Here is a 25959-nt window from a genome sequence, read left to right as displayed (position 1 = left end):
TAACATCATTAACAATTGTTTTATATTGGTTTAGTACCTGGGTCTTTTCTTGTAAAAGAATTCTTAATGTACTGATGTTGGACTCTGAGGTTTGTACGTTTAGAGTCAAAAGTAGTCTGATCAATATTATGACACTGGTAAAAGACAGCTGTTAGAAAGAAGAAAAGGGAGCCGGGCGGTGGTGGCGCACACCTTTAGTCCCAGCACTCGGGAGGCACAGGCAGGTGGATCTCTGTGAGTTCGAGGCCGGGCTGGACCGACAGCCTCCAAAACAATACAGAGAAACCCTGTCTCGTAAAAAAAAAACAAAAACAAAAAACAAAAAACAAAAAAAAGAAGAAGAAAAAAAGGTAGAGGACATGTCTGGTCCCCTCGGGATATCAGAGAGTATAAAGGTCTATCAAGGTAGGCACATTGCTTATGTCTTCTTTTTTTATATCACTAAATGCAAAAGAACAACACAAAAGACAGCATGAAAGTGAACTAACCAAATAGTCTCTCTGGAATTAATGGTCCTTTAGAGACTCGCAGATCATATTCTCAACTTTCAGTGTTTAGTATATGCCTTGAAATACACTTAACTCACCCACAGCACAATTCCATGACATTATTGCAATTTTCACTGTTTTGTTTGTGCCAAAATTGAAGTTCAGCAAGATGTCTTAACAACATTTCTCAGGCTGTACATAGCATAGTCAGTGTTTAAACCTCAAGGGTTGGCCCTAGTGTCTGACTGGTGTTGTTCCAGACTGCAATTAATCCTCAATTTGATTTCTGCATAAAATTCATATTAATAAAATATATGTTAGCAAACAATGATGCTTTTGTTTTCTGATAACACACAATATGTGCTGGAACTTATATAATTTGAAACAGTCTACTAAAATAAAAAAGGCTGCCATTTTGAATATCATGTGTATAAAAATTGAATTTAAATTGGAAAAGAAGACATACATACAAGTTTGAAAATATTTTTGTGAGCACATTGATGAACAAAAGAACATTAAGTAAGAAGCATAAGTTTTAATGTGTTCTTCTATGTGTACCAAAAGATAGTACTACAGTGAATAATATTAAGATGGTATCTAAAAAAACCTCTCTTTTGAAAAGAAATAATCTTTATTAACATAATTCAAATTCTTTCAATTATAAAAATGTTTTTCTAAAATGTAGTCAATCTGAAAATGCTCTGTAATTATTTATCAAAAATCTGTAACTTCAACACACTGACTTGCACTTTAATTTATGACTACATGAAGGTTTTAATATAATTATTAGCCTATTTATTATATAGGGAGTTAAGTCTAGCCCATCAATGACTCCAAAAGGTCACTTTTGTGCACAGCAGAATACTTACTTGGTCAAATACTGCAAATCTAAGCTCTGTTTCAGCCCTTCCTTCTTCCTTCCTTCCATTCCTTATCCCTTCCCTTCCTCCATCCCTTTATTTGAGCCTTCAGTTTATTTCGAGATGCAGAGACATAGAATGACTTGACCTTTGTTGGAGAATTCACACAATTGAAACAGAAATGGCTTGATGTAACTGGATTTTCCATCAGGTTCCTCTGGCTGCCCTTTGTAGATAACAGCTTAATTTAAATTATGTGTTACCTATTAGTTGATTTAGGTTAGATAGGAATTCAATTTCTTGACTTAAACCTTGTTGTTTTCCACAGGCTGGAAGCATGTCTTCACAACTCTCAAGCTATGGTCTAACTTCTTCTCCCTACTCTTTGTTCTAAAAGCAGTAACCATAATAGTGGCAATGTTTTAGAAGTCACTCTCTCAGTGTTTGGGGTTCTGGAAGTTTCTGTTCATCTTAATTGACAGATGTGCAGTTCTGTTCTTTATGGATATATGTACATTCTTCATATTGAGTTTAATTTTTGTCTGGAATCTGTCATCTCTTTACTTTTCTCATCTTGAAACTATAAGGAAATTTTGTCTTACAGTTTAGCACTCTTATTTCCTATATATTCCTCTAGGGTTCTTCATTATAACTTATTGGTGGATAAAACCCATTTTACAAAACCTATTTTCCACAAAATACTGAGACAGTGAGGTTATATGTACTACTGAATCAGTTATTTTTTAATCAAATGTAGTTTATAATAATATAAATAAAAGCTGACTTAATTCTTGCCCAACTCCAGGAAGATCTGTGTCTTTAACTTTGGTTCACATTTCCACAGAGCACATAATTCCTTTTAATTAAAAAAAAGAAAAAAGATACCTTTATTAGTTTGAAAGGTTTTCATGTTCATTATGCACATTAGAAAAGTTTTAGAAATGGAAGGAAAACATGAAAAAGAAAATGTCGTATTGACCTAATTGAACATCTTCAAATGCCAATGAGAATTTGCTGGTGTTCTTAACACCCATGTAATAATGTTGCCCTTTAACTATAACTGGTTAAATTTTTCAAAGCTGTGTCCTGGGATTTTGCCATTTGATGTCCATTAATAGCAATTGGAATATGCTGACAAATCCCTGAATACCACTTTGAAATTTACCCCTTAGTGTTAATGATAGTCTTCTAACAGTGAAGTGAGAAATAAATTATTTATCTCCTTAGTTCAAGTTTCCTATAGTCTCTTGGGTAAACTAAATAAGGGAAGAAAAAGAATCCCAATATTTTTTATTAGTTCAAAGTAACATGTATATCAAGAACCCATTGACTTAGTACTTATTGAACAGTCTGTTATGTTACACAGTTATCTATGTGTCTATCTGAATATTTATGCTGCAGATTTCCTTTCATCTATATGCATAGTTAGATTTATTTTTATTATACTGACAGCATATATTACTGAATGCAATGGTTTACCTGCTATATTATCCTATTAAAATATAAAGACAAAAAAACATTAATAAATATTGTGGCATAAAAGTAAAATCCTGATGTCTGGTTCCTCTTTGGTTTAACTTAATACACTGTGTTCTGAACATAAGTTGTGGAATCCTGAAGTGTCAGTATTGCGTAATATCTAGGAAGCTTTTGGGTAACAGAAAAACAAATAGGCATCTCCATACACACCTTTAATGATAATAAGGAAGCAACTAAATAGCATAAATTTAGTTTAATATGAAAGGCATTAAGAGCACTGGCTGCTCTTCCAGAGGACTGGGATTCAATTCCCAGCATTCACTTGATATGAACATCTTAAGTAGAAAACTACTTATTTGTAAAAGAACTTATATCTAGATTAGTTTTCAGCTCACAACAAAATTGAAAGGAAGGTGTAAAGACACATGTCAGCATCTTTCACCTGAGTGGTATAACTTATAAAACTAGGAATCTTACATTAGGGTGTCATTATCACCCAAAGTCCACAGTTTATACTAGGGTTCACCTTAAGTGCTTTATGTTCTATGAACTTGGATTAATATGCAACAATATGCACTTGTTATTATAGTATCTGTCATTGGTTTCTCTCTTCTAAATTAATTCTAGCTCTGCCTCCTCATCCATCCTTTCCCTTGCCCCCTCTCTCCAACCACTGATATTTTTACTGCTTCTATGGATTTGCCGTTTCTTAACTAGTGTTGCTATCACCATATAGCATATAGCCTGTTGAGATGAAAAGCCACTGGTTGCAAGGAACTTTCTATGAGCTTCCTGGAAGTAACAGCCCACCCTCCACACTAAGTTCATGTTGCCAAGACTGGTGGCTCGGCGTGAGATGGTGGGCATGATAATAGGAGTCTGAGCCAGACACATATTTGTGTTGTTTAGTAGACTCTAGTTTCAGACAAAGTCAGATTATTTCATAATTAGAACTATCTTTAATTCAGAAAATGCTTTGAATGCATCATTAACTTGAGTGATCACTGAGAATATGAGATTATAGTGCTCAATTTCAAAAATACTAATTCACTCTAGGATGTAGTTGAGCCTCTAAAGTAGCTTCAGTACAATATGTTCATGTTTAAAGTCACTATAGTGTCTACATGCAGTTTTTATGTCTGTTAGGGTAGAGACTAACATAGTACTAAAATTGATTAATTAGGATATGTATATCTGTATGTGTACATATATGGATATGGATATGAAGACGTGTATTCTAATTGCATTTAAATTTTCTAGCAGGTAAAATTATATCAGGCTTACCGTGAATCTTCAAACTGTGCAAAATACATAACAGAAAGCAATATAGAATCTATAAGTTCTGCCAGGCGGTGGTGGCGCACGCCTTTAATCCCAGAACTCGGAAGGCAGAGGCAGGCGGATCTCTGTGAGTTCGAGGCCAGGCTGGACCGATAGCCTCCAAAACAATACATAGAAACCCTGTCTCGTAAAACCAAAAAAAAAAAAAAAAGAATCTGTAAGTTCTTCAGTCCTTTGGTTTTACAGCCTCTATATTCACACCAACTCCCTTGAACTCTGGAAAAAGGAACAGGGTTGTGTGGCTATTTACATAACTGTACGTGATTGCTCTCTTTTTCAAAGCTTTCTTTTCTCTGGTTCTTTTTAGAACAGATGTTTGAGTGCTCCATACAATCTTACACATTGCTGTATATCAAACCATAATTTGTATGTGTTTTATGTAAGAGTTCTAGGCTTGTTATATCTACTTTGTAACTTGTCTAGATTTGATAATAGCATCACTGCCCTTAAAACCACATTCACTGAAAAGTTAAAGCACTTTAAAACAGATAAAGAAATTGAAAATTATTCCAGTACAATGCTGCCAATGCATAATGGTAAATATAAGACAATGTGTACCTGTGTCATACATTCTAACCACCAAGATTCCTTGTCTTGTGCAGGAACTGCCATCAGACCTATTGCTTTGAGAGCTGTGACTGCCATTGCCCGTGCTTTGCCTGGGTTTCCTATTTTGGCCACAGGTGGAATTGACTCAGCTGAAAGTGGACTTCAGTTTCTTCACAGTGGTGCTTCAGTTCTCCAGGTAGGGCTTGTGCTTTTCCTTTTCATTTCTCCAATACAAGGTGAATCATATGATAGATATGCATGCTCTGGAAACCTCCAAAGAAAGAGGTAGTAAATGAGCAGAGTGGTAGCAACCATTTTTCTTCTTTTTCTTTTCCTTCCTTCCTTAATTCCTTCCTTCTTCCCTTCCTTCTTTCTTCCCTCCCTCCCTTCCTTCCTTCCTTTATTCCTGAGTCTGAAAAAAACTGGACTTTACTTCCTTTCCTACTGAATAGATAGAACTTGTGAACACTTTTTCTAGTATATTAATTCACCCATCTGTCCTAAAATAAATGAGACCAAGTACTAGATGCACACAATACACTATCAGACAAGAAACAATTGCAATGTGAAAATCTATGTGAAGTGGGATCTCTGTGGATATATGAATGAAACAAAAGATGTGACCAATCCACAGCTTGATGGGAATAACTTTCTGGCATCCAGAGGAGTCACTGGCTTTGTAACCTTCATGCTACGAAATATAAATTTGTTATTAAGCTTCTTATACTAAAATCTGAGGGATTCCTAACAGCGCCCACATAGATAATACAAAATTTGTATCATCATTATATCTTATTTTTCCTTCTTTCCTTAGATTGAACTTGAACTCACAATCCTCATGATGTTGAGTGTTGACATATAGGCCAGTGTTACCATGCCCAGTTCTCATATTATTTAAACATTTGCATTTAAAGTTAAAACGTTGTAGAATCAGCACTTCTCATAGGAGCCACATAAACAGATTTGAGGTCTAACACAACCCGACAATGAAAAAATATTGCATAAATACTGCACTGTGAATTTCAGCTGATTGCCCATTATATGATTTTTATCATCTAGTATCAATGACAATTAGAAAGCAAAATTTAATATCATTTAAACTCAGTGACAAAAAGATAGGGTGCAAATAGCTCATGTTCCTAATTCTATGTTTACAATTAACATTGTCTTATGTATTAAAGTTGAGTATGGAAGTATAATATATCATAGTACAAATGAAGGTGGAATTCTTCCAATAAAATGGAATAGACTTATTTTGCCCCCCAAATCTTCACTAAACATAGCTATAGATCCCTTATGCTTGACACTAATATAAATAGACCATGAAAAGCACACAGAAAGCAGGCTGACAAGGAATTTCAAGACCCCTGGAACAAAACACAAGTGATGTCATGACTGGTTAGTCTGTGAATCCCACTCATGGAACAAGATGCCAGAAAGCTGAAGTGTCAGGTGCAGATAGAAAAAGCTGTTCTCTCTATCCAACGAAGCAGCCCCATAGACAGGAGACTGACAGATAATAGTACCTCTTTCGCTTTGGTCAAACTTAATATATTTAAAACTATTCATGCAAAAACCTCTATCTGTGCATAGGATATTTGTGGTTCCTGGACCTCCATGCTCCTCAGATACCAATGCTAAGATGACAGATATGTGGGAATGAGGTTTTAAAGTAGTCATGACAAAATTATATCGACATCTCCATGGGACAAAGAGTGAGCTCCATCAGGGGATTCTCACTAAAGATTAATGAGATAGTCTTCTTCCTCTCTATGATATTATGTTAGAGATGTCTAGTGGGGAGTCAACACTGTCATCTCTTCCCTTTAGGAATGAGCCTTTTCTTCATTCTGTGTGTCAGCAAAGCCAAAGTGGACAATATCGAAAAGGAAGTCCTATGTATTATACTATGGCCAGGACCTGCCAGTACAATCATAATTGGTGCCAAAGTATCCATCCTTCCCTAGTCAGAAAAAGGAGCTGTGTCCCATGAGCATCCATGAATGTCTGGGAGGGAACCTGGGTTCTGACTGACAGAACCTCTATTCCCTCTTTCCCTTGCTGGAGTGGTGTCAAAGGGGACTGTGTATAAATGAAGGTGCAAAGAAGGTTGTACCTCCTCATATTGGATGGGGATGTAACTCAGTGACCCAGTGCTTTCCTGGCATGTGCAAGCCTCAAATTGCATCTCCAGTATCTTGTGCATGCACACACAAATTTTAACCTAGCTTTGTAGCTTACCCTGTAATCATAGCACTTAGAAGGCAGAGAAAGAAGGACTTCAGATAGAAGCCAAGCTAGATACATTCTGAAATCTTATCTCAAAGGAAATCACAAAACACCAGGTAGTGGTGGCACACGCCTTTAATCCCAGCACTCGGAGCAGAGGCAGGCAGATCTCTATGTGTTTGAGACCAGTCTGGTCTACAAAAGCTAGTTCCAGGACAGCCTCCAAAGCCACAGACAAACCCTATCTCGAAAAACTAATGATAAAAAAAATAAATCACAAAGCAAAAATGAGAGAAAAGTATGTCAATGTAATACTCCAAATGTTAAGATACTGGGAAGATAGAAGGCTGGGAGGTAAAATACAACCGATAGACATCAATGCCAAGGTGATAGGTTTTATAATTACCTAAAAATGATTTCAAAATAGAAAAGATAAAATTGCATCACTAGCAATCAGAAACATTTTGGGGAATAGTTGGCCAACACAAAATAGACTCCATGATTCTTGTGTACTTTTTGCTTTAGTTTGGCTTTTTAAAAAAATATTAAGTTGTGTGTTGTTTATTTCAGAGGGTGTTTTTTGAAAGAACATGAAACTGGATGGGTAGGGAAGATCTGCAAAGAGTTGGAGGGGAAAAATAATATAATAAAAAGTTATATGAAAAAAATTTTAACAAATTAAAAACAAAAGAATGAGAAAACGCAATGGAAGCTTTGGGACTTAAAGCAACCCTGTTCATTAGAATTATAAAGGAAGCCCTGACTCATGTGCTCATTAGCACAATGGAGAGAGAGGAAGAAAAAAACCAGTAGTGATGGAGAAAATATTTAAAAATCTGGAAAAAGGGACATAGCCCTAGAGCTGACAGATATCACAAAAACTAAACTAATACAACACTGAATCCCAAAGATGACATATAAGAAAGCCAAGATGAAGATTTTTTTGTTTTATTTTGCAATAGTTTAATCTTACAGGTTCCACAACTTAATGGAACCCTGAATAGGAAAGGTAAAACAAAATCTGTAGCAGGAATAATAAAAACCCAGAAATATATATTTGAGTTCAAGCTGAAGATCAGAAAAGCAAAACAGCTAGCCACTAACTCTTACCTCTACCTCAGACTGCAAGGGTAATCATGGCTCCACAAATTCTCAGATTGTTCTCTGAGATTACACTAAGTCTCTGCCTTACATTCTCTCTAGTTCTGGGATTAAAAGCATGAGCTCTGTTTCTCTTTTAGACTGATTCACTGTCATGTAGCCCAGTGTGGTCTTGAACTCACAGAGATCCATCTACCTCTGTCTCCCCTGTGCTGGGATTAAAGGGGGTGGCCACCCTGTCTGTCCTCTATGACTAACTAGGTGAGTGGTTAACCAGTGGCTTAGCTCTGCATTCTGATCTTCAGGGAAATTTTGTTAGATTACAAACAATGTATCACTATAGAAATCTATCAGTAAACCTGTTTTACTCAAACTTCTGAAAACTCTATAAATAACGAAGTTTCAAAGAAGCCGGAAGAAAATGACACCAAATCTCTGAGAAGTAACTGTGAGAACAGCTGGTTTCTCACCAGAAACCATGCAGCCTCAAAGGAAGTACCAACATATTTTTTTAATACTGGAAGATTCTATTTATTCAGGTATGAAATCAAGATAAATCTCTCTCAACTGAGGGAAAATGAAGCAAATTAATTACCAGCAGACCTTAACTAAAAGAGTAGTTGATAAAATATAACATGAAAAGAATATTGAAAGAGGGCTGTGTTGGCAAGATGGTTTCCTGTGGTCAAGATTTAGTGCCAAGCTTCACATCTTGAGTTCAGTCCCTGGGACCCCCATAGAGAAAGAAGAGAACCAACCTCCACAAATTGTTCTCTGACCTCCACACATATTGTGGCATGCATGTGAATGCACACATACATACACACTCAGTGTAATTCAATTTTAAAAGAATTGTACTTTGGATAATCAGAAAGAAAAGACCATGCAGCAGATTCTTCAAAAAGAAACCAGAAGAAATCAGATATTTTGAACATAGCTGTATATTTGGCCTCAAGAATGTGAATTTCTGTCCACTCTTTTTCTGTCTGTATCTGGGTCCTTTTTCTTGCTCTTGAGTTTTTCCTCAGCACATGGTTGCCATGGCTTTGGTCTACTCCCCTACAAGGTGCCTTTTCAACTCCTTTCTACACAGAATAACTCACAGATTCATGCCCTGTTGGCTTAGCTTTCCTGGAGAGGGATTCTCATGGGCTCCCTGTGCCTCTTCACACCAGGCCATGCCATAGCATTGGTCCACCTACATATGTATGGTCTATGTAATGTAGACCAGAAACATTTTGTGTTAACTGTGCTTAAGTTCTTTACTGTCTTTAGCAAAACTCTGATCATAAGTAGAATGGTTCACAGAATCAAACATAACAAAACTCTTGCCCTTCAGCTGTGGCAAAGAATGGCGTACATGATGTTCACAAACCTCTCTAGAACATTGGGTCCCGATAATTTTGTTAAATATATGAAGTTCTACCCATAGTACTTTAGTGGAAGAACATTATAGATTTATGTATCAATCTTATCATTAGTTGAAATCAGATTACCAGTCAGAAAATATGTTTCAAAAAGTTTAGCTAAAATTTGAGGGAAAAATCAGTATTAAAATATTCTCTAGATGGTCATAAATTGAACAAATGAATTTGAAATTGGGCAGGGTATTTCAGTGTGGTTGGAGCTGTATAATATTTTTGCCTCTCTTCCACTGTAACTGAATTCCACTCCACTCTGCTCCCTAATCCTGGGTTAATATAACCTTTCATTTTCTATATTTCTTAACTGCTGAATATTACTAGAGAAACTCAAGCAACTCTGCCAATTGGATTTAGTCCAAGTTCACAGTGTTTAATGTCAGCCTGGCCTTCAGCACTAGTCAGAATCTGATTTTAGTTATCTTTTTCCTTTTTTAATTCTCCATAAAATTCTCTCTAGCAGGTCACTTCAATCTTTTTGAGACCTTCACCTCTCTCCCTTATTACATTCCCATTTCTCTGATTGTCTCTGCTTGTTGGCTCTTGTTCCCCAACTCAGTCCCCTTCTCTGATTCTATGTTTATCAAATCTGCCTTTCTAATTATTTCTATTCAAAGGTGAAGTATAGATTGACAAGAAAGAAGTTTACTCAAGCTGTATTCATGTGCTTGAAAATTAAGACACACAATTTTGGGAAAGTATTTCCATTTCAAAACCAAAAAGATAAATTTCTTTCCTCTGCTAAGTAAATGTGACAGAATATTCTGTCCCTTTTAACCAATATATGTCACATAGAATTGTTGATCCAGTAACATATACAATGTACCATACACACAAAAACAAATTGAACTCAAGAAACATAAGATATGAAACTATAAAATTCCTAGACAGGAACAAAGGGAATCTCCTGAAACAATGTTGGCTGTGGCTAGTATTATAACAGGACAGGAAAAAATAGGTAACAAAAACAAAAATAAACAAATGAAAATGAGTCCTAATATAATGTTTTTCCTTATCAAAAGAAGCAAACAACACATGAAAATGCTGCCTATGAGTGAGTCATGGGGCATCTCCGTGAGTAGATAAAATGCTTGCTATGCAATCATAAGGACCTTAATTTGGGTCTCAAGTGCCAAATTTACTACCTAAACCTTGGTGTCCAGCAAACCTAGCTGAACGTGCAAGCTCCAAGTTGACTGGGGATGTTTTCTCAAAAACTATTAGGTGGAAGTGAATTGATAAAAATCCCTTGATGTTGATTTCCAGTGTCCATATTCATACACATACATGAATACATACAACCGTATATACCTATGTATAGCACATAGATACACAGAAAGAAAAGCCTGCCTTTGTCTTGGGGAAATATTTTCAAGCTATATATCTTCTAAGGAATAAATACCCCCAAAAATGTAAGTTTATGCAACTCTACAGGAAAAGTTGAAAAAAAGTTAAGGGAGAGAAAGAGGAATGGAAAGAAAACAGGGAGAGGGAAAAAACCCTACTTTAAATTGGGAAAAAGCCTAAATAGATATTTCCCAAAGAAGGGGGATGTTCTTTTGTATGCTGTGAATATATTTCTCTTATTGGTTGATGAATAAAGCTGTTTCATCCAATGGATGACAGGATGTAGCCAGGCAGCAAGTATAGGCGAGGCTACCAGACTAGAAGACTGGGAAAAGGAACAAAGAGAGTGAGTCACCAGGGAGACACCATGTAGCTACTGGGAATGCCCAGGCATTCTCCCATAAGCCAAGACCACTTGGAGATACACAGATGAATAGAAACAGGTTAATAACTAAGAGAGAGCTAGCCAACAAAAATCCTGGGCAATAGACCAAACGATTTATAATTGATATTTATGTAAGTCTCCATGTAGTTATTTGAGGCTAAAGGACTTTGGAAGCAGGCGGGGCAAAAACTTTTGTCTACAGGTATCCACATAGGAAATAACCAGGAAAACTCAAATCCTTGCTAAGATGTGCCTTTGTAACTATTGAAATAGCTGCTACTAGATGTTAAAGATAACAAAGATAGTAAGAGTTCATGAGAATACAGAGAAATGGAGATGTTTACACACTATTGGGAGTGTAAAAGTGCACAACCATTGTAGAAAACAACATGGTTGTTTCTCATAAACCTTAAAAACAATACTTCCTTAGAATCCTGTAACCTCTATATCAAGATATACCCAAACCCCAAATAAATTAAGGTATTACCTTGCATAGATATATACATTTTTGTTTGAGCAACCAAAGTGACCATCATCTCATGAATGAAACTGTGGGCTCTCTCTCTATGTCTCTCTGTCTCTCTGTCTCTGTATCTGTCTCTCTCTCTCTCTCTCTCTCTCTGTGTGTGTGTGTGTGTGTGAGTGTGCACATATGAATTAGAAGACTATTCAGCCTCACATTTTACAACATGGATCACCCTAAGGATCATTACTAACTTTACTAAGCTACACACAAATCAAGCTGCTTCCTGATATTCACTGTATGTAGAATCTAGAAAAATAAAAGACATACATACATGGGGGATTATGAAAGAGTGACGACAGAGGTGAAGTGAAGGGAGCTATAGTTTCTAGAAGATGAAATTACGTATATATGGGATGAAGATCTAAAATGGAGGTAAGAATTATAGTTAGTAATACTGTTATTAACTGTAAATGAGCTTGGGTTACTCTCATAGGTTAAAATAATAGTAATTAATAGCAATATATTGTAAACTTTAAAAATCTGAGAATGTAGTTAGGAAACACACTGAGTGTGACAGGTTGTTTCTCTTGGAAAACTTTGGAGTGAAAATCACTACTATAATGGAACCCCTTATAGTACTCTGTCCTAGAAATAAGTTTCAAAATCTTTTCTGGGTTTATGTTCCTAGATAGCCACTCATATTTTGTCAGTCAACTCAACTGACTTCTAATTTGTTACAGTGAATTCCAGTGCCTCTGAAATCTCTGGGTTGTTTTCATCTTAGTTGACAGCCATTCATTAAAATATGCAAATAAGAGCTATTAAGAGGCTAGATGAAAATTATCAGTAAGTTCCAGGTACTAAAATTTATAAATACCCCTATGTTAAATTATATTCTCAAATTCTTTGCAATTTCTTTAGTGTACTATATAACAGTTATGAAGCTTGCTTCTGTTACCAATCAATTGTTTGTGAACAACACAATAAAGTTAATTCTTCTTTATATAAGTTTGCAAAGAGTGTCTTAATACGTTAATGTTGACTTTTCTTTTGTAATTCATTCTATCATCTATCATCATCATAATCTATGTATTTATGTATCCATGTATGGGTATATGTATATATCTATCATCTTTCATCTACATTTTTATCTCTGCTGTGTTTGCTAGTACATATGTAGAACCAGGAATTTGTTAGGGTCTTCAATCCTCTGTCCACTCTATTTTTGATAGTCTCTCACTGAACATATAGTTCACAGATTGCCTAGACAAGCTGACCAGCATGCTCTAATGTTCCAGGGATCTCCTGTTCAACACTGGGGTCATAGATCACCTCCTCTGATATTTTAACTTGGTGCTTGTGAACCAAAAGCAGTCATGTTTTCATGCTTTGCAGCAAGCACTTTGCTGCCCAAGCCCTCTCCCTAGCCTGGATTTTCTTGATTTTTTTTTGTTGTGAGTCAGGGATTATGCCTTCTTCATGAGTTCTAGATCCCCTTCCTCCAATTTAAATACTGATCTGTAATTTTTGCTAAAGTGTTACTCAGGGCTTTGTATTTCAACCTAAGTTCAGCCTTCTGCTGCATTAAACGATAAGAATCTTCATAAAATTCACACTATTCTCTATTGCACATAGATATAAGTTATAGAAAAGATGAGTACCTCTTTTCTACAGACTGATTTTGAACTTATGAAATTCAATTTAATGATATTGGCATTATAGTTCAGTCTTGTAAGAACCTTCACTCAGGTTGGAAGGAAATCATCAGGTTTTTGCATACTATGGTGACCTGTGTCTTCAGTGAGTTGGGGTGGATCATTTTTGCATCCTATCTTTGTGTGCATGGGGTTTTCACTGAAGTTAATAGAAATCCTGAAATACAGTACAACAATAGAGCTTGATGGCCAGTCACTCTGCAAAAAGATCATCACAGGACAGTTGTTCACTGGACTCAGATAACTTAATCAAATTTTAATAGTAATTACAGTCACTGTAATGCAGCTATGTTAAGCTAAATTTGATCTTTTATTGTGGCTAAAAATGTATTTTATTTTATTAAATGTACAGAAGAAAAGATTAATTGGAGCAGGATGATACTTCTGTTTCCACAGAGGTAGCGACAGTGTGGCTTTTTCTTGCCCAAAATGTACATGGAGAGTTAAGCACCCAGACTTTGCCAATGGGTAACACTGGGTTATTTAAAAATCATGACACATAATATTCCAAATTTTCATTTGATACACACAAAGTATTTATTCAATGATTCTGTATATTTTCTTCTATGGTCATTCCCTTTAAAGCCAGAGTGTAACAGATGAAGAATTGTTGGGACCGAAGGCATTTTTAAATAGCATCAGAACTATTTCATATAATTGGTGAAGACAGGCACATTTTAATATCCATTATACACTTTCCTATTGTCTAGCTTTAATGAGTATTTAATTTACAATTTAAAGAATAATATGAAAGTAGATACTTAAAAGACAGAAGCTATATATTCTTCCAATAATATATAAGAAAAATATGGTCTTAGTATCCCATTCAATGAAGTTCTAATTACCATGTCAATTATTACATTATTTTAAATGACTTTAATGGAAGGCTGTTTTCAAGAGGCTGTAATTCTTAAAAAGCATCTTGATTCCAGGGCAACAAATGTTGTTTATAAGCAAAGGGAAGAAATTAAATGGAAACCCACTGGGCCTTCAAGTGACTGCATATTCTCCACTTGACAGAAGGATTAGCATCTAGAGTCAATGGAAATTAATGGAAATTAAATCTAATATTTTTGGAAGACAGTTTTACTATAGAAAAATAATATTGTCACAAGATGACTATTTTAGATTAGAAAATAATAGTGAGTTAGCTGCAGTGCCAGCAGATACAGTGACATGTAATTTCGATGGCTGTTGTCTTATAAATGTCATTTGGCTAACTTTCTTATTGACCCCAACCCCAGGGCTTTATGTTATCTAACCCTTTTTGTATTATACATACAAATCACTATCTACTGCAAGTTTGTTCATTTCTCAGTGTTTGACCAAAGTTCTGAACAATTATTTTGTATTCTACACTAAAGGTTAAAAATATATCACTGGTGTTTAGGTTCTCATATCCCACACTGTATTTTCTGTGTTGCTTTTCTCTATTTCCAGTTTACTAGTCTCGCGTGAAATGAGCTGGGACTGGCCACTAATATGTTTTAACAGTTTTATCATGATGTATCCATCCAAATGGTTATGAGAGATAGGCATTGATGGGGAAAGCAATTTGTTGAATATTATCACTACCCAATTTTGCACTTTAAGAATTAATTTAGTAACCTATAAATTATCCTAAAGACAACTGACTTGGTTTTTGAATTGAGCTAAAAATTCCAGTCTCTTTTTGCTGTCAGGGTAGAAAATGCCTTGGGTAAAGAAACTCAAAGGCATCTTAGGACATCATTCTGAGCAGTACCAACATCTAAGGACACTCTTCTGAAGTAGGCACACTCAAAGAAAGAGACAAGGACCAACTTCTCAGTGAAGCATTTAGCTTTGTACTTGCATGATGTCTTGTTAATTTTGAAAACTTCATGCACAAACACCACATCTAAATCATTTCTGCCTCTCTTCTCCCCAACTCCTTCATTGTCTCTCCTCTATCCCAAGTTAGAGACCTGTTATTCTTTATTATTCTACACGTATTATACATGTGTGTGTGTGTGTGTGTGTGTGTACATACATACAACCTGAGTTTATTTTATGTTGCTCATATGATCACCCATTCAGTACTGACCACTTGAGATTGGACAATCTATATAGGAGCTCAACTGTTTCTCCTCTCAGCAGCCTCTGGCAGCCTGTAGCTCTTCATTTAGAGTTGGGATCTTGTGGAATTTCCTCTGTCTTCATTAGCATATCAACTAGGGTTGTCATTAAACCAGCCTTGTTCAGGAAACCACTGTTGAGATTCCATGGATGTTTTTCTCTCTCACATCTAGGGGACACTGTCTAGCAACAAGCGTTTTGGTCCTCTGGCTCTGCTCCCTCTTCTACGGTTTCCCCTAAGCCCTAGGAGTACGAACTGTATCGCAGATGTATCAATAGGAGTTGGATCCCTTTTTCTCTGCATTTTGACAAGTTTTGGGTCTCTAATGATCTTTATTTGTTAGAAAAAAGAGCTTCTTTGGTGAGTGTAAGGACGGGTGTTCAGTTCATTTAGAAGTTACACTGGTATAAGAAAATGGAAGTACCATATTTTCCTCCAGGGTTTGGCATAGGTAGTTGGCTAGGTTTCTAGTGCTAGGCCTGAACAGCCTCTCCTTGGGTAGCCCATGAGTCAAATTAGACAACTGTTAGTTATCCCCAAGATAAAATTCCACTTTTGTGCTATGTAGCTGTATTTCTAGCCAGGCATTGTTAATGAGTCATAGGTTTTACATCTGGGTACAACTACCAATTGGTCCATTCCCTTAGCCTCTTGTATAGCACCTTGTGGTGCTGTGAGAGTCAGTCTTTAGAAAGGAGGCTTTTTAATCAGTTCCAGTTTGATTCTTCCAAATTCTGATTCTGAAATGTGCTGTGTCTTCAGCAATACAGGCTTAACCTTCCAGTGTTGAAAGGCAACCAGGAGTAAAGGCAACAGCCTATATTGTGTTGGAAGACATATATTTCTTCAAATAACAACTAGAGGTGAGGTTTCCCATGTGTGACACCTGGATTTTGTTAGGCAGTGCATGGCTCTTGAGATTCTTATACTCTGTGTGGCATGAGTACATGTATGTATGCCATATACACATATATTGTATATGCTTTTTTTAAATGAACTTATATAAGAATGTTTCCCTATGGCTTTCTTTCAAATATTTTTAGTGTTATTAATCTCTCTTCCCTATGCCCTATATATTATTCATTTTTAATTACTGGTTTTTTATTCTTTAAGATTTTAATTCTTCTTTCTTCCAAGCCTATTATCAGCTATCTTTACCTTTGATTAGCTGCTTGTAAATATTTCTAGACTGCCCCCAAGGGAGTCTGCCCGCAAAAAAATGTGTGTTTGTTAACACAAATCCTTTACTTATAGAGGAAACACATCTCAAGTATGTGTTATGCTAATGATAAAACATCATCATCTATATTCAATACAAAGAAAAACATTATTAAATATTCATCCCCAAACAGAGCAATACAGATTCCTTTCCTGAAGCACGCCGTTTTATCATGTGCCTAATATATTTAAAAATTTCCCCCAAGGTTTTAGATCAGAATAGATCTAAGTATTGCTCTTGCAACTGAAATGAAATATATCACAAGAATGTATTTCACAGTTGGCTCCTCCTGAATGCTTGCCTTCATAAGAGTTTCTGATCACGACATTCAATTTGTAGCCCGCCATTCTCTCTATATGCTGATGTAATCCCTTATTACTTTTCTTAATTACATTTTTGAGTGATCCCTAATCATTAGCTCATTGTACAAATGAAGCCCATGGGTTATAGCCACTTTTCTTCATGTTCTCTCTTTTTATCCTAATGCAGCTAAAGCACGTTGGTGTTTTCACAATTTGTGGTTAAATGGTGACTTTAAAATGTGTCTTTTACATATAGGAGCAGCAGTTATTATTTGCAATTATCACAAACTAAGCCTCTAGTCCTTTATCTAGATGTACTTATGCCCATTTTTGTGATTCTGTTTACAGTAAGGCTCATGTATGGTCACCATGTCCACAAGGTAGTCACAACAAATGAAGCCCTATGCAATTGCCTTCTGAAAAGTCCAGCTATCATTTTTGATGCATTATCTCATGATTTAATTCATGTTTTCTTCTCTCCTGTCTCTTCTTCCTTTCTTTCCTGTAAGTAAACTGCTACCTGTCTTCTGACACCATGGCTTTGCGACAGCACTGGCAGATTCTCCTTCCTTACTAGATTAGAAAAATATGAGTGTTGATTTATTTAGTAGACATTTGCAGATTCTGAACCTCGAATATATCTGAAGGTTGAAAAGTAATGCAGAAGAGAGGAGAAAGAGCTACAGTTGAAATGCCACTAGATCACAGATCAACTATATCATGAAACCAAAAACCATATCAAATACACCCAAGCTCTGACATGTGCTTTATAAGCACTGGTAAGAGCTGTAGTTCCTGAAATAAAATTGAAGTTGGACCGTTCAGCTTCTGTGCCCCTTTGCCTCCATGTCACTGTCTAACACATGAATTGATGTTTTGCTTTTGCTTTTCATCTTGTGAAATAATATTCTCAAAGTTCCCCATCTGGATGTACTTATATAAAGGTACATCGTCTCTAACAATCTTCAATATTTCAGTTCATCACAGCCTTTCAGCCCCTTCAAAATGTTTGTGTGCCATTGTTAAGTGTTATGGTGTGGCTGCATACATATTCATTGCAAAGAAGACAGGAGTTTCGAGTTTCACTCTCTTTACTTAATGTCTGGCCTCACTATTTATTATCTGGATAAATCCTGGCTTGTTATTGTTAGTTTACCTACAAACCTTAGTTTATTCGTCTATAAAGCAGAAGTTAGAGTATCTTTCTCATGGATGTTAGAAGGGAAAATGGACTTAATATGTTAAATAACAAGTTGCGCTTTAGAATCCTTGTTCCATGAATGTCTTTCTCAAGTTCCAGCCACCTGGTCCCACCAAACCTCTCATTATCCAGCAATGACTGGCGTGTCAGAGAGTCTTCAGCACTCTGGTCCAGCTTTCAGTTTAGTTGTAAAATGAATATCAACTCTGATTGTTTCTGCCTCTAATTAATTATAAACTCATAGAGAAACACACACACACACACACAGAGAGAGAGAGAGAGAGAGAGAGAGAGAGAGAGAGAGAGAGAGAACCAGACTCCTTCAATTATAGTCATGCAGCTGACATTTATTAAAGGTTTTCTTGGTGCTGATGATAATTATTTACCAAGGAATAAAAAATCAAATAATTTGGCAACAGGTTTTATTTTACAGTATTAACTGTGCCTCCAGATAGAAACAGAAATAATAGAAAAATACGAAACGTCTTGTAAGCCTAAAAACAGTGCTTAAAGACTTTCACTGGAAATCACAATAATGGCTTATATCTCTTACAGAAATCAGAAAATGTATAAATTTAAGGGTTCTAATAAGGGAGTTAAGGTAATTGCTATCTTTGTTTTCATTGATTTCCAACCCATAGTTCAGAGGCTGGGCTTATCCATATGATCTTATAACCTTAGTCTACACTAGGCATGAAATCAGGCTCTACCTGTAAATACAAGCTCTTGAACACATAGAAGGATAATTAGAAATTGAATTTTTGATTCAAGTGCTGGTAATAAAGTTCTAGGCTTTGGGAATAAAGGTACCTGTTGCTAAGCTTAAAGACTATAGTCCTAGAACCCCCACAGTGGAAGGAAAGGGCCAACTGTGGCAAATTGTACTTTGGTGCTCACATGTGTGCTGTGGCATGTACACACACACACATTTTAAAACAAACCTTTGACACATAATAAGGAAATAGGAATATGACCGGTTAGTAGTATTCCAGGAGGATACGAATAGATATTCACCCTATGAGATATTTACATCTTCTTCTCCCATACCTAGCTTTTTGCTTCTAAAATAAACTGTTTTTTACATGTGTTTAAAGTTCATTCTTAGAAGAGAGATCATATAACACAAGTTCCCAAGATGGCATGCTTTTAAAGGAAACTTTCAAATGTTTGGATGCAGGTTTCTCAAAAAACTGCAAGTTTGTATAAAGGACCAAGTGATTTTTATTATATCTAAGTAAAATACAGTTATTCAAAAGCATAGCAGTCTAGAGATATGAATCTATGCATGATATATGAGGCTTACACGTCAAGTAAGAGTTCAGCAGATTTCTAAAATGCCTTTTCAAACCAAGATATGAATTTTTGTGGCTTCTAATTACAAGTTAGAAATGATCTCACTCTGGGATGTTAAAAACAGAGAAAGTTAAATGTGAAAGAAAAATGCATTGTGAAAAAAGTAGTAAGAACAAACACACACATGCATACATCATCCCCTAAAAAACTCAAGGAAATAAAATTTACTTATTGGGAGTCCCAATTATTCCTTTGTAGATCAATATGTACAGTTAATGCATTACCAGGAGAGCATTAATTTGCCATCACCACAGGTGATCTGATGTCCATCGACACAAAAGACCTTCTATTTAAAGAGTCTGTAGTCATTATTTTAAATAGGGCCATGGAAGGAAAAAATATAGATCATTTTCAGTCATAAGTATATAGATCACATAAAGTGGGAACCTTTGTATTTTTATCCCTAAGTAGTCAATGATGGTACATAATGAGCCTGTGCACAAACATGCCCTTTTGTGTGCAGAACAGATGTGCGAGGAACTGGGTGGTGGTGGATAAAATCATGCATTGCAAAATTAAAATGCCTTGAATCAAATACCAAATGAAACATAACCTTCAGTTATGGGAGAAAAGGAGTTTTCTACAGATAAAAGAGACACTGATTCATCTTAGAGTATTTTGAAATGCTCCATCTCGAACATACAAGCTTAATGGCCTGGGAGGTCAAAGCTGATGCCATATATTCCTGAGAGAGTAGATCTCTGCTGTCTAGACACATGATCTGCTCATAAACTGGCTTGCAAAGATTCATGTTGTTCATTCCAGAGTCAGTTACTCACATAGTGATAACAGTACTGAAATTGCCAAATAGCAACAGGAAGCTCTGAGCACTCTCCCTTACCCATGGAAACTTCAACACAAATGAAGAGGCATCAGATTGCTTGGATTTATATTTGAGCTCTGCTACTCATCAGCTGTATGAAAATGGGCTCATTATACATGAAAATATTTTTCTACTTAATTTTGTTTTAATGTGGAAATAGTAATGTCTCATATTAAGGATGACATGCTTAAGTATGGTCATATGTAAAGCTTGGCAGACAAAACATGGAATAAAATAAGGCGACTGGTATCAGATGTCAGGCGGCAGCAGCAGCACCATCATCATTATCCATAGGTAATCTTATACATGGATGTGGAACTTTAAACTAAAATTTACAGTCCTCTATTCTAACTTTGCACTGCCATATGTCAGCTTATTTTCACACAGCACAGAGCCTAAGGAGAGGATAAAGTGTAATTGTTTTTATTGGTAATAATACCTACAGTATAAGATGTAAGAAAATGTAGAACTGAGAGAGGGAAATAGGTTTGTATATAGATAATATATAGCTGAGATAAGCCTGCCTCTTTGTTTAAAAAGACACAGTCAATTGAGTACAACATCTTAGGACAGCCATCATGGGAAAACTGGGAGGAAATTTTTCTGCCACATCTTTTTCTTTTCTACCTGGTTTTCAACCTTCTGAGGGGGGGGTTAACTTGCCCATCCTTCCAGATTTTATCTTCTGGTGAAAGGCCAATTCATACCCTAAGACACTGGACAAAGAGCAACCCAGTTCAAAATACTAACTGCTTTTGTATTTGTGGAAATCAAAACCCTATTTGAATAGTCGCCATGATAAATAACTTAATACTTGTGTGTCACTAATCTAACAGTATAAGCAATCTCTGTCTCATGTTTTGGGGGACCTACTTTTATATATCTTTACCTCAACTAAACAAAGTATGTCCCTACTATTTTCATAGAAGCAAAGAACTTCAGAAATAGAGAAAAACTTATGATTCACAAATAGTTGAATAATACATTCGTCAAAGTGCGGGTGGTTACAAAGGGAAATTGAAATGGCATCCAGTGTCATAATGATATTTTGGCCATACCATAACCTAGGTTTAATTCATGCCTTTAATGAGGTTTCAAAGTTGAGGAAGATGGGTGTTACCAAGTAAAATATGATTTGCTATTGGAAGATTGAGATGGAGCCTCAGTACTTGTAACCAAAAGAGATTAGGAAGCAATGACTTAAACATAGAAAAAGGATCATGGTTTGTACCTAGATTCCCATGAGACATTATCTGTAACACTTCAGGAGTAGATTTTCTTAAAGGACCAGCATGACTACTGAGCTCCCTCTCTAGCTATTAATCAGAAGAGACATGAGAAAGATGGGGCATTGTGATTTTAGAAAAGGATCTAAAATGGGCAATGATGGTTTCATGAGGAATGGCATTCCTTTGCCTTTTTTTCTCTTTGTTCTTTACTTTTAAGCTCTAGCAATTCATTGGGACAAGGAAATAAATAGATGTCATAAAGAGGAGGTAGCAGAAGTTCTTTATGGTCATACAATTGACAATTTAAAAAGACAACAACTTTCTGTGACAGTCTTCATTGTTTTATCTGGATAGTGTATTTTATGGATCAAATAGACCACTGTTTGTTCACAAGCTGCAGTCTAAGCCTTAAGATTAGCAGTGGTCTCCTAGGTTGAACTGGCCTCTTCAAGGCTTTACTGACTCTAGTTGCTATTACCTGTCATGCTGACACCTGAACTTGATGATAATTCCCTGAAATACCTGAATGAATAATACACAATTTACTCAATAAGAGAATGTAACAGGGTCTGGCAAGATTGCTCAATAGGAAAACATGACTTCATCAAGCCCGATGACTTGGATTCAGTATCTGGACCCAAATGGCAGAAGGGTAAAACAGAGCCCTGAAAGATGTTGACTGCATACTTGTGTATATGTGCATTTGAACACACACATATGTACATACACATACACACAAAAATAAATGATGTAACTTTAACATGAACAATCTTCCAGAACTAACTACAGTGTATAATTAGGCTAAGTACACTATAGGTTTGTAAATTACAATGATAAAACAAAATTAAAATAGCCCATCTTTGTGTAGAATTTACTATGTGTCAGACACTTTTATATGCTAAGCTGTATTAATTCATTAACAGTGCTAATAACCCTAAAATGTAACTTTTGTTATAGGCTGCCTCTTCTGAAGGTTTTCATTCACATCCTGCACTATAATGTAATTGTATCAGGAGGTAATTTGGCTAATCGAAACAACGGTTTTCATTTATGGAGTGAATTGTGTCATAGAAGAAACCCTGGAGAGTTTTCTTACTCTTCCACCATTTGGGGATGCCACAAGAGTAAGGCTGTCTGTGCTTCTCACAATACACCACATCTGATGGCACCTTGACTGAAGACTTTCCAGGTTCCAAACTGGAAAATACCATTTGTTATTTCAGCCACACAATATTATTGTTAGAGCAACTCTCATAGACTAAATCAGTGTCATTGTCTCCACTCTGTAGACAGAAATGTGAAGGTACAGCATGGTCAGAATGTGTTCAGACTGTTTGTTCCAGAGTCTAATTTTAACACATCATGTTTGGTTGTATTTTACTGTCATTTCTGACCAATAGGATGATGGTGTCAAAAGACAGACTCTAAAATGTCATACTTGTGAAGACACCATGAATCTCCATGCTTTATCTATTGAAAAGTAAAATGATGTCACCACATACTGTCTTCAGAGTAGTCACTTAAAATAAGAAAAAATATATTATCAACCAAAATGACTTATATACTGATGGTCAAAGCAGCAGAATTCCAAATATCTAAAGACTATAGACAATTCAAATCCCCATCAACATAAGAGGATAAACAAAGTATAATACATGTACAGCATAGAATACTATTCTGTGGTGCATGGGCTGACACTATAAAAGCACAAACTGTTTGAACATGTATAAAAGATGAGTGGAGGCAAACAAAAAGGACCTGTTGGATGCATGAAATGTAGGTCATGTTTGTTTTATGAAACTGGAATGATTAGAAGTGTCAAGTCTGTCAACATAGAATATAAGTCATTAGGAAGGTGGCAGAGAACATCTCCCAGAGGCACAAGGTCATTTAACATGATAAGGTTACAGTAACTGTTGCACAGTTCTCAAAACTTCCTAAAGATCCTTGACCTGCAGACTTATCACATGTGAACTTTATTGCGGTGCCTGCACCACAAGCAAGTCCAAGGTATCAGGAAAAGAAAGAGAAAATGTCCAGTTGTTTGTACTAAGAGAATGTATGTGCTGCCTTTATTGCCGAGAGAGAGAGAGAGAGAGAGAGAGAGAGAGAGAGAGAGAGAGAGAGAGAGAGAGAGAGAGAGTCTTTATTGCAAGTGCTAAAGAGAGAGGGAGCAGCCTTATATAAAGGCTTACAGCACAGTGGAAAAACCCAAGTGGAAGCAAGGTGTTTTCCTCCTGCTAGATGTTGATGTCAGAGGGTCAAGCGCTGGGCAATAAGCAAGGACTAGAAAACAGGAAACACTTGGACTGAAAAACAAGTTGCACTTGTAGGCTGCCCAGCAACTCACAGAGACCCCATGGGGCTGGGGCCCAACACTTTATGGCATGCCAGTTAGAACACAATAATATTTGCAAAAAATGTATGGCAATTTAATGTATAAATAGATGTTACTTAATGCTATTTGAATTAGGAATTCTTCACGTTAATAAATTTTCTGAGAGGTTGTCCAGTATGGTATCATAAAACTTTAATCCCGGCATTCAGAATGCAAGGGCAGGTGGATCTCTGAGAGTTCTAGGCTAACCTCCTCTGTAGAAAGATTTCCAGGCTAGCCAGGGCTGCATAGAAAGACCATGTCTGAGGAAAAGGAAAAGAAGAAAGAAACAACCTGGAAGCTTAACAAATTAGAGAAGTCCTGTTTTTGTTTTTTGTTTGTTTGTTTGTTTTATGCATGTATGTTCCTTCTTTAAGAACCCATTGATATTTTTACTATTACCTCAAATGGAATAAATTGATTATTTTGATCTTTGAAAAATGTAAAAATAACCACATTTAAATAATTATGCATATTTACTGATTCCTTCATAGAGGTAGACTTAGAATTCCTGTGTCTTAGTTGTTATGATGAGAATGTTTCCTCACAAGTACTGATCACAGTTTTTACAAATTCTCATGATTGAAGCAAGTGTTTTTACTCTCAAACTATATATGGTCCAGGAAAAGATAGGTAGATTATGCAGAGATTTCCCTCAAATATATAGACCAATAATGTTTGATGAGAAATTAAGGGGTGAGGCTCATGATATCAAAGACTTGTGTCAATGTGGTAGTCATTATTTGGGCTCCTTCACCCAAATTATTGCATGTAAAAGTTATGAGGCGAAGTAAAAGTGAGGTGACCCAAACTCAGAAAGATAAAAACTTTATTCCTCTCTCATTAAGATATTTTGAACGTGTGTGTGTGTGTGTGTGTGTGTGTGTGTGTGTGTGTATTGCGTGGGGAGTGTGTATATATGTTTAAAGCTTAGAAAAACTAGAAGGGAACCAAAAGGGGTAAAAATGAAAATGGATGATTAGGAAAGATCAGGGTCGACATAGAGACATATGACACATGAAAGAAATAAAAGACTGGGGTGGCCACAGTTAAATAAATGTACTTTATTGTGTACAATTGCTAAATAAATACACTTTAAAAACAAAATCAATGAAACCTATAAGAGCAATGTGAAATGGTAATGGCTATTATGGAGAAAATTAAAATTAGACAATGTGATGATAGTGATTTAATTGCTAGCTTGTCTAGTAGGGGAAGCCCTCATAGGTGAACATTAAACTGAAAACTGAATGAGAGGATTCACTCATCTCAGTGATGATATGAAGATCTAGAACACAACAGGCAAGGCATGGCTCCTAAGATAAAAATAAACTTGATGTCCTCAAAGAAATTTCATGTGGGAGGACCAGATCACACAGTGTTTTATAAAATGTTCCAAATTTTCTAAGTGTGGCAAGATATTGTTGGACTTCATCAGTGGTCTGACCCAGTTAATACTCTGAAATAGTGATTCTAGCTGTTGCTTATATAGACAATTCTATGAGAGCTAAGGATGGATAAAGGAAGCTGTGGCAACAATCCAGGTGAGAGGTGACATTGGTTTACAGTAGTGACAAACAGATCCAAGGCTTGCTGAAAAACCAGGTGTTTGTAGACAAGAAAATAAAGGAACAAAGCATGATTTGTAGGTTCTGAACTAATAGAATTGTAGGCTACCAGGAGCAGGAAATCTTGGAATGCTCTCTAGTAATAGACAAGGTATGGTTTATATTGCTGTGATAAAATATGACCAAAAGCAACACTGGAGAAAAGTGTTTGTATCATAGCCTACAGTCCAAGAAGTCAAGGTAGGAACCCAAGGCAGGAGCCTGGAGGTGGGAACTGATGCAGAGGCCATGGAGGAACTCTGCTTACTGGTTTAGTCTTCATGGCATGTTCAGCATGCTTTCATGTATTGCCCAGGGATGACACTGCCGCTAGGGATCTGGGTGCACCAGTTCTAATCTTCTATCACA

The 25959-nt window shown here is 36.2% G+C and overlaps 1 protein-coding gene across 1 annotated transcript in view; it reads left to right on the top strand.

The window, feature by feature from the left end:
- Positions 1-25959, top strand: part of Dpyd (dihydropyrimidine dehydrogenase) — an 819213-nt gene that overhangs the window by 666805 nt on the left and 126449 nt on the right. The window contains exon 19 of the mRNA XM_040751969.1: positions 4771-4913. Coding sequence (XP_040607903.1) covers positions 4771-4913 — 143 coding nt within the window. The remainder of the gene's footprint in view (positions 1-4770; positions 4914-25959) is intronic.

The sequence above is a fragment of the Mesocricetus auratus genome, unplaced genomic scaffold (genome assembly GCF_017639785.1).
Source record: "Mesocricetus auratus isolate SY011 unplaced genomic scaffold, BCM_Maur_2.0 Super-Scaffold_100009, whole genome shotgun sequence".
NCBI lineage: Eukaryota > Metazoa > Chordata > Mammalia > Rodentia > Cricetidae > Mesocricetus > Mesocricetus auratus.
The sequence above is the reverse complement of the archived record's forward strand: the minus strand, read 5'-3'. Positions and strand labels throughout refer to the sequence as shown.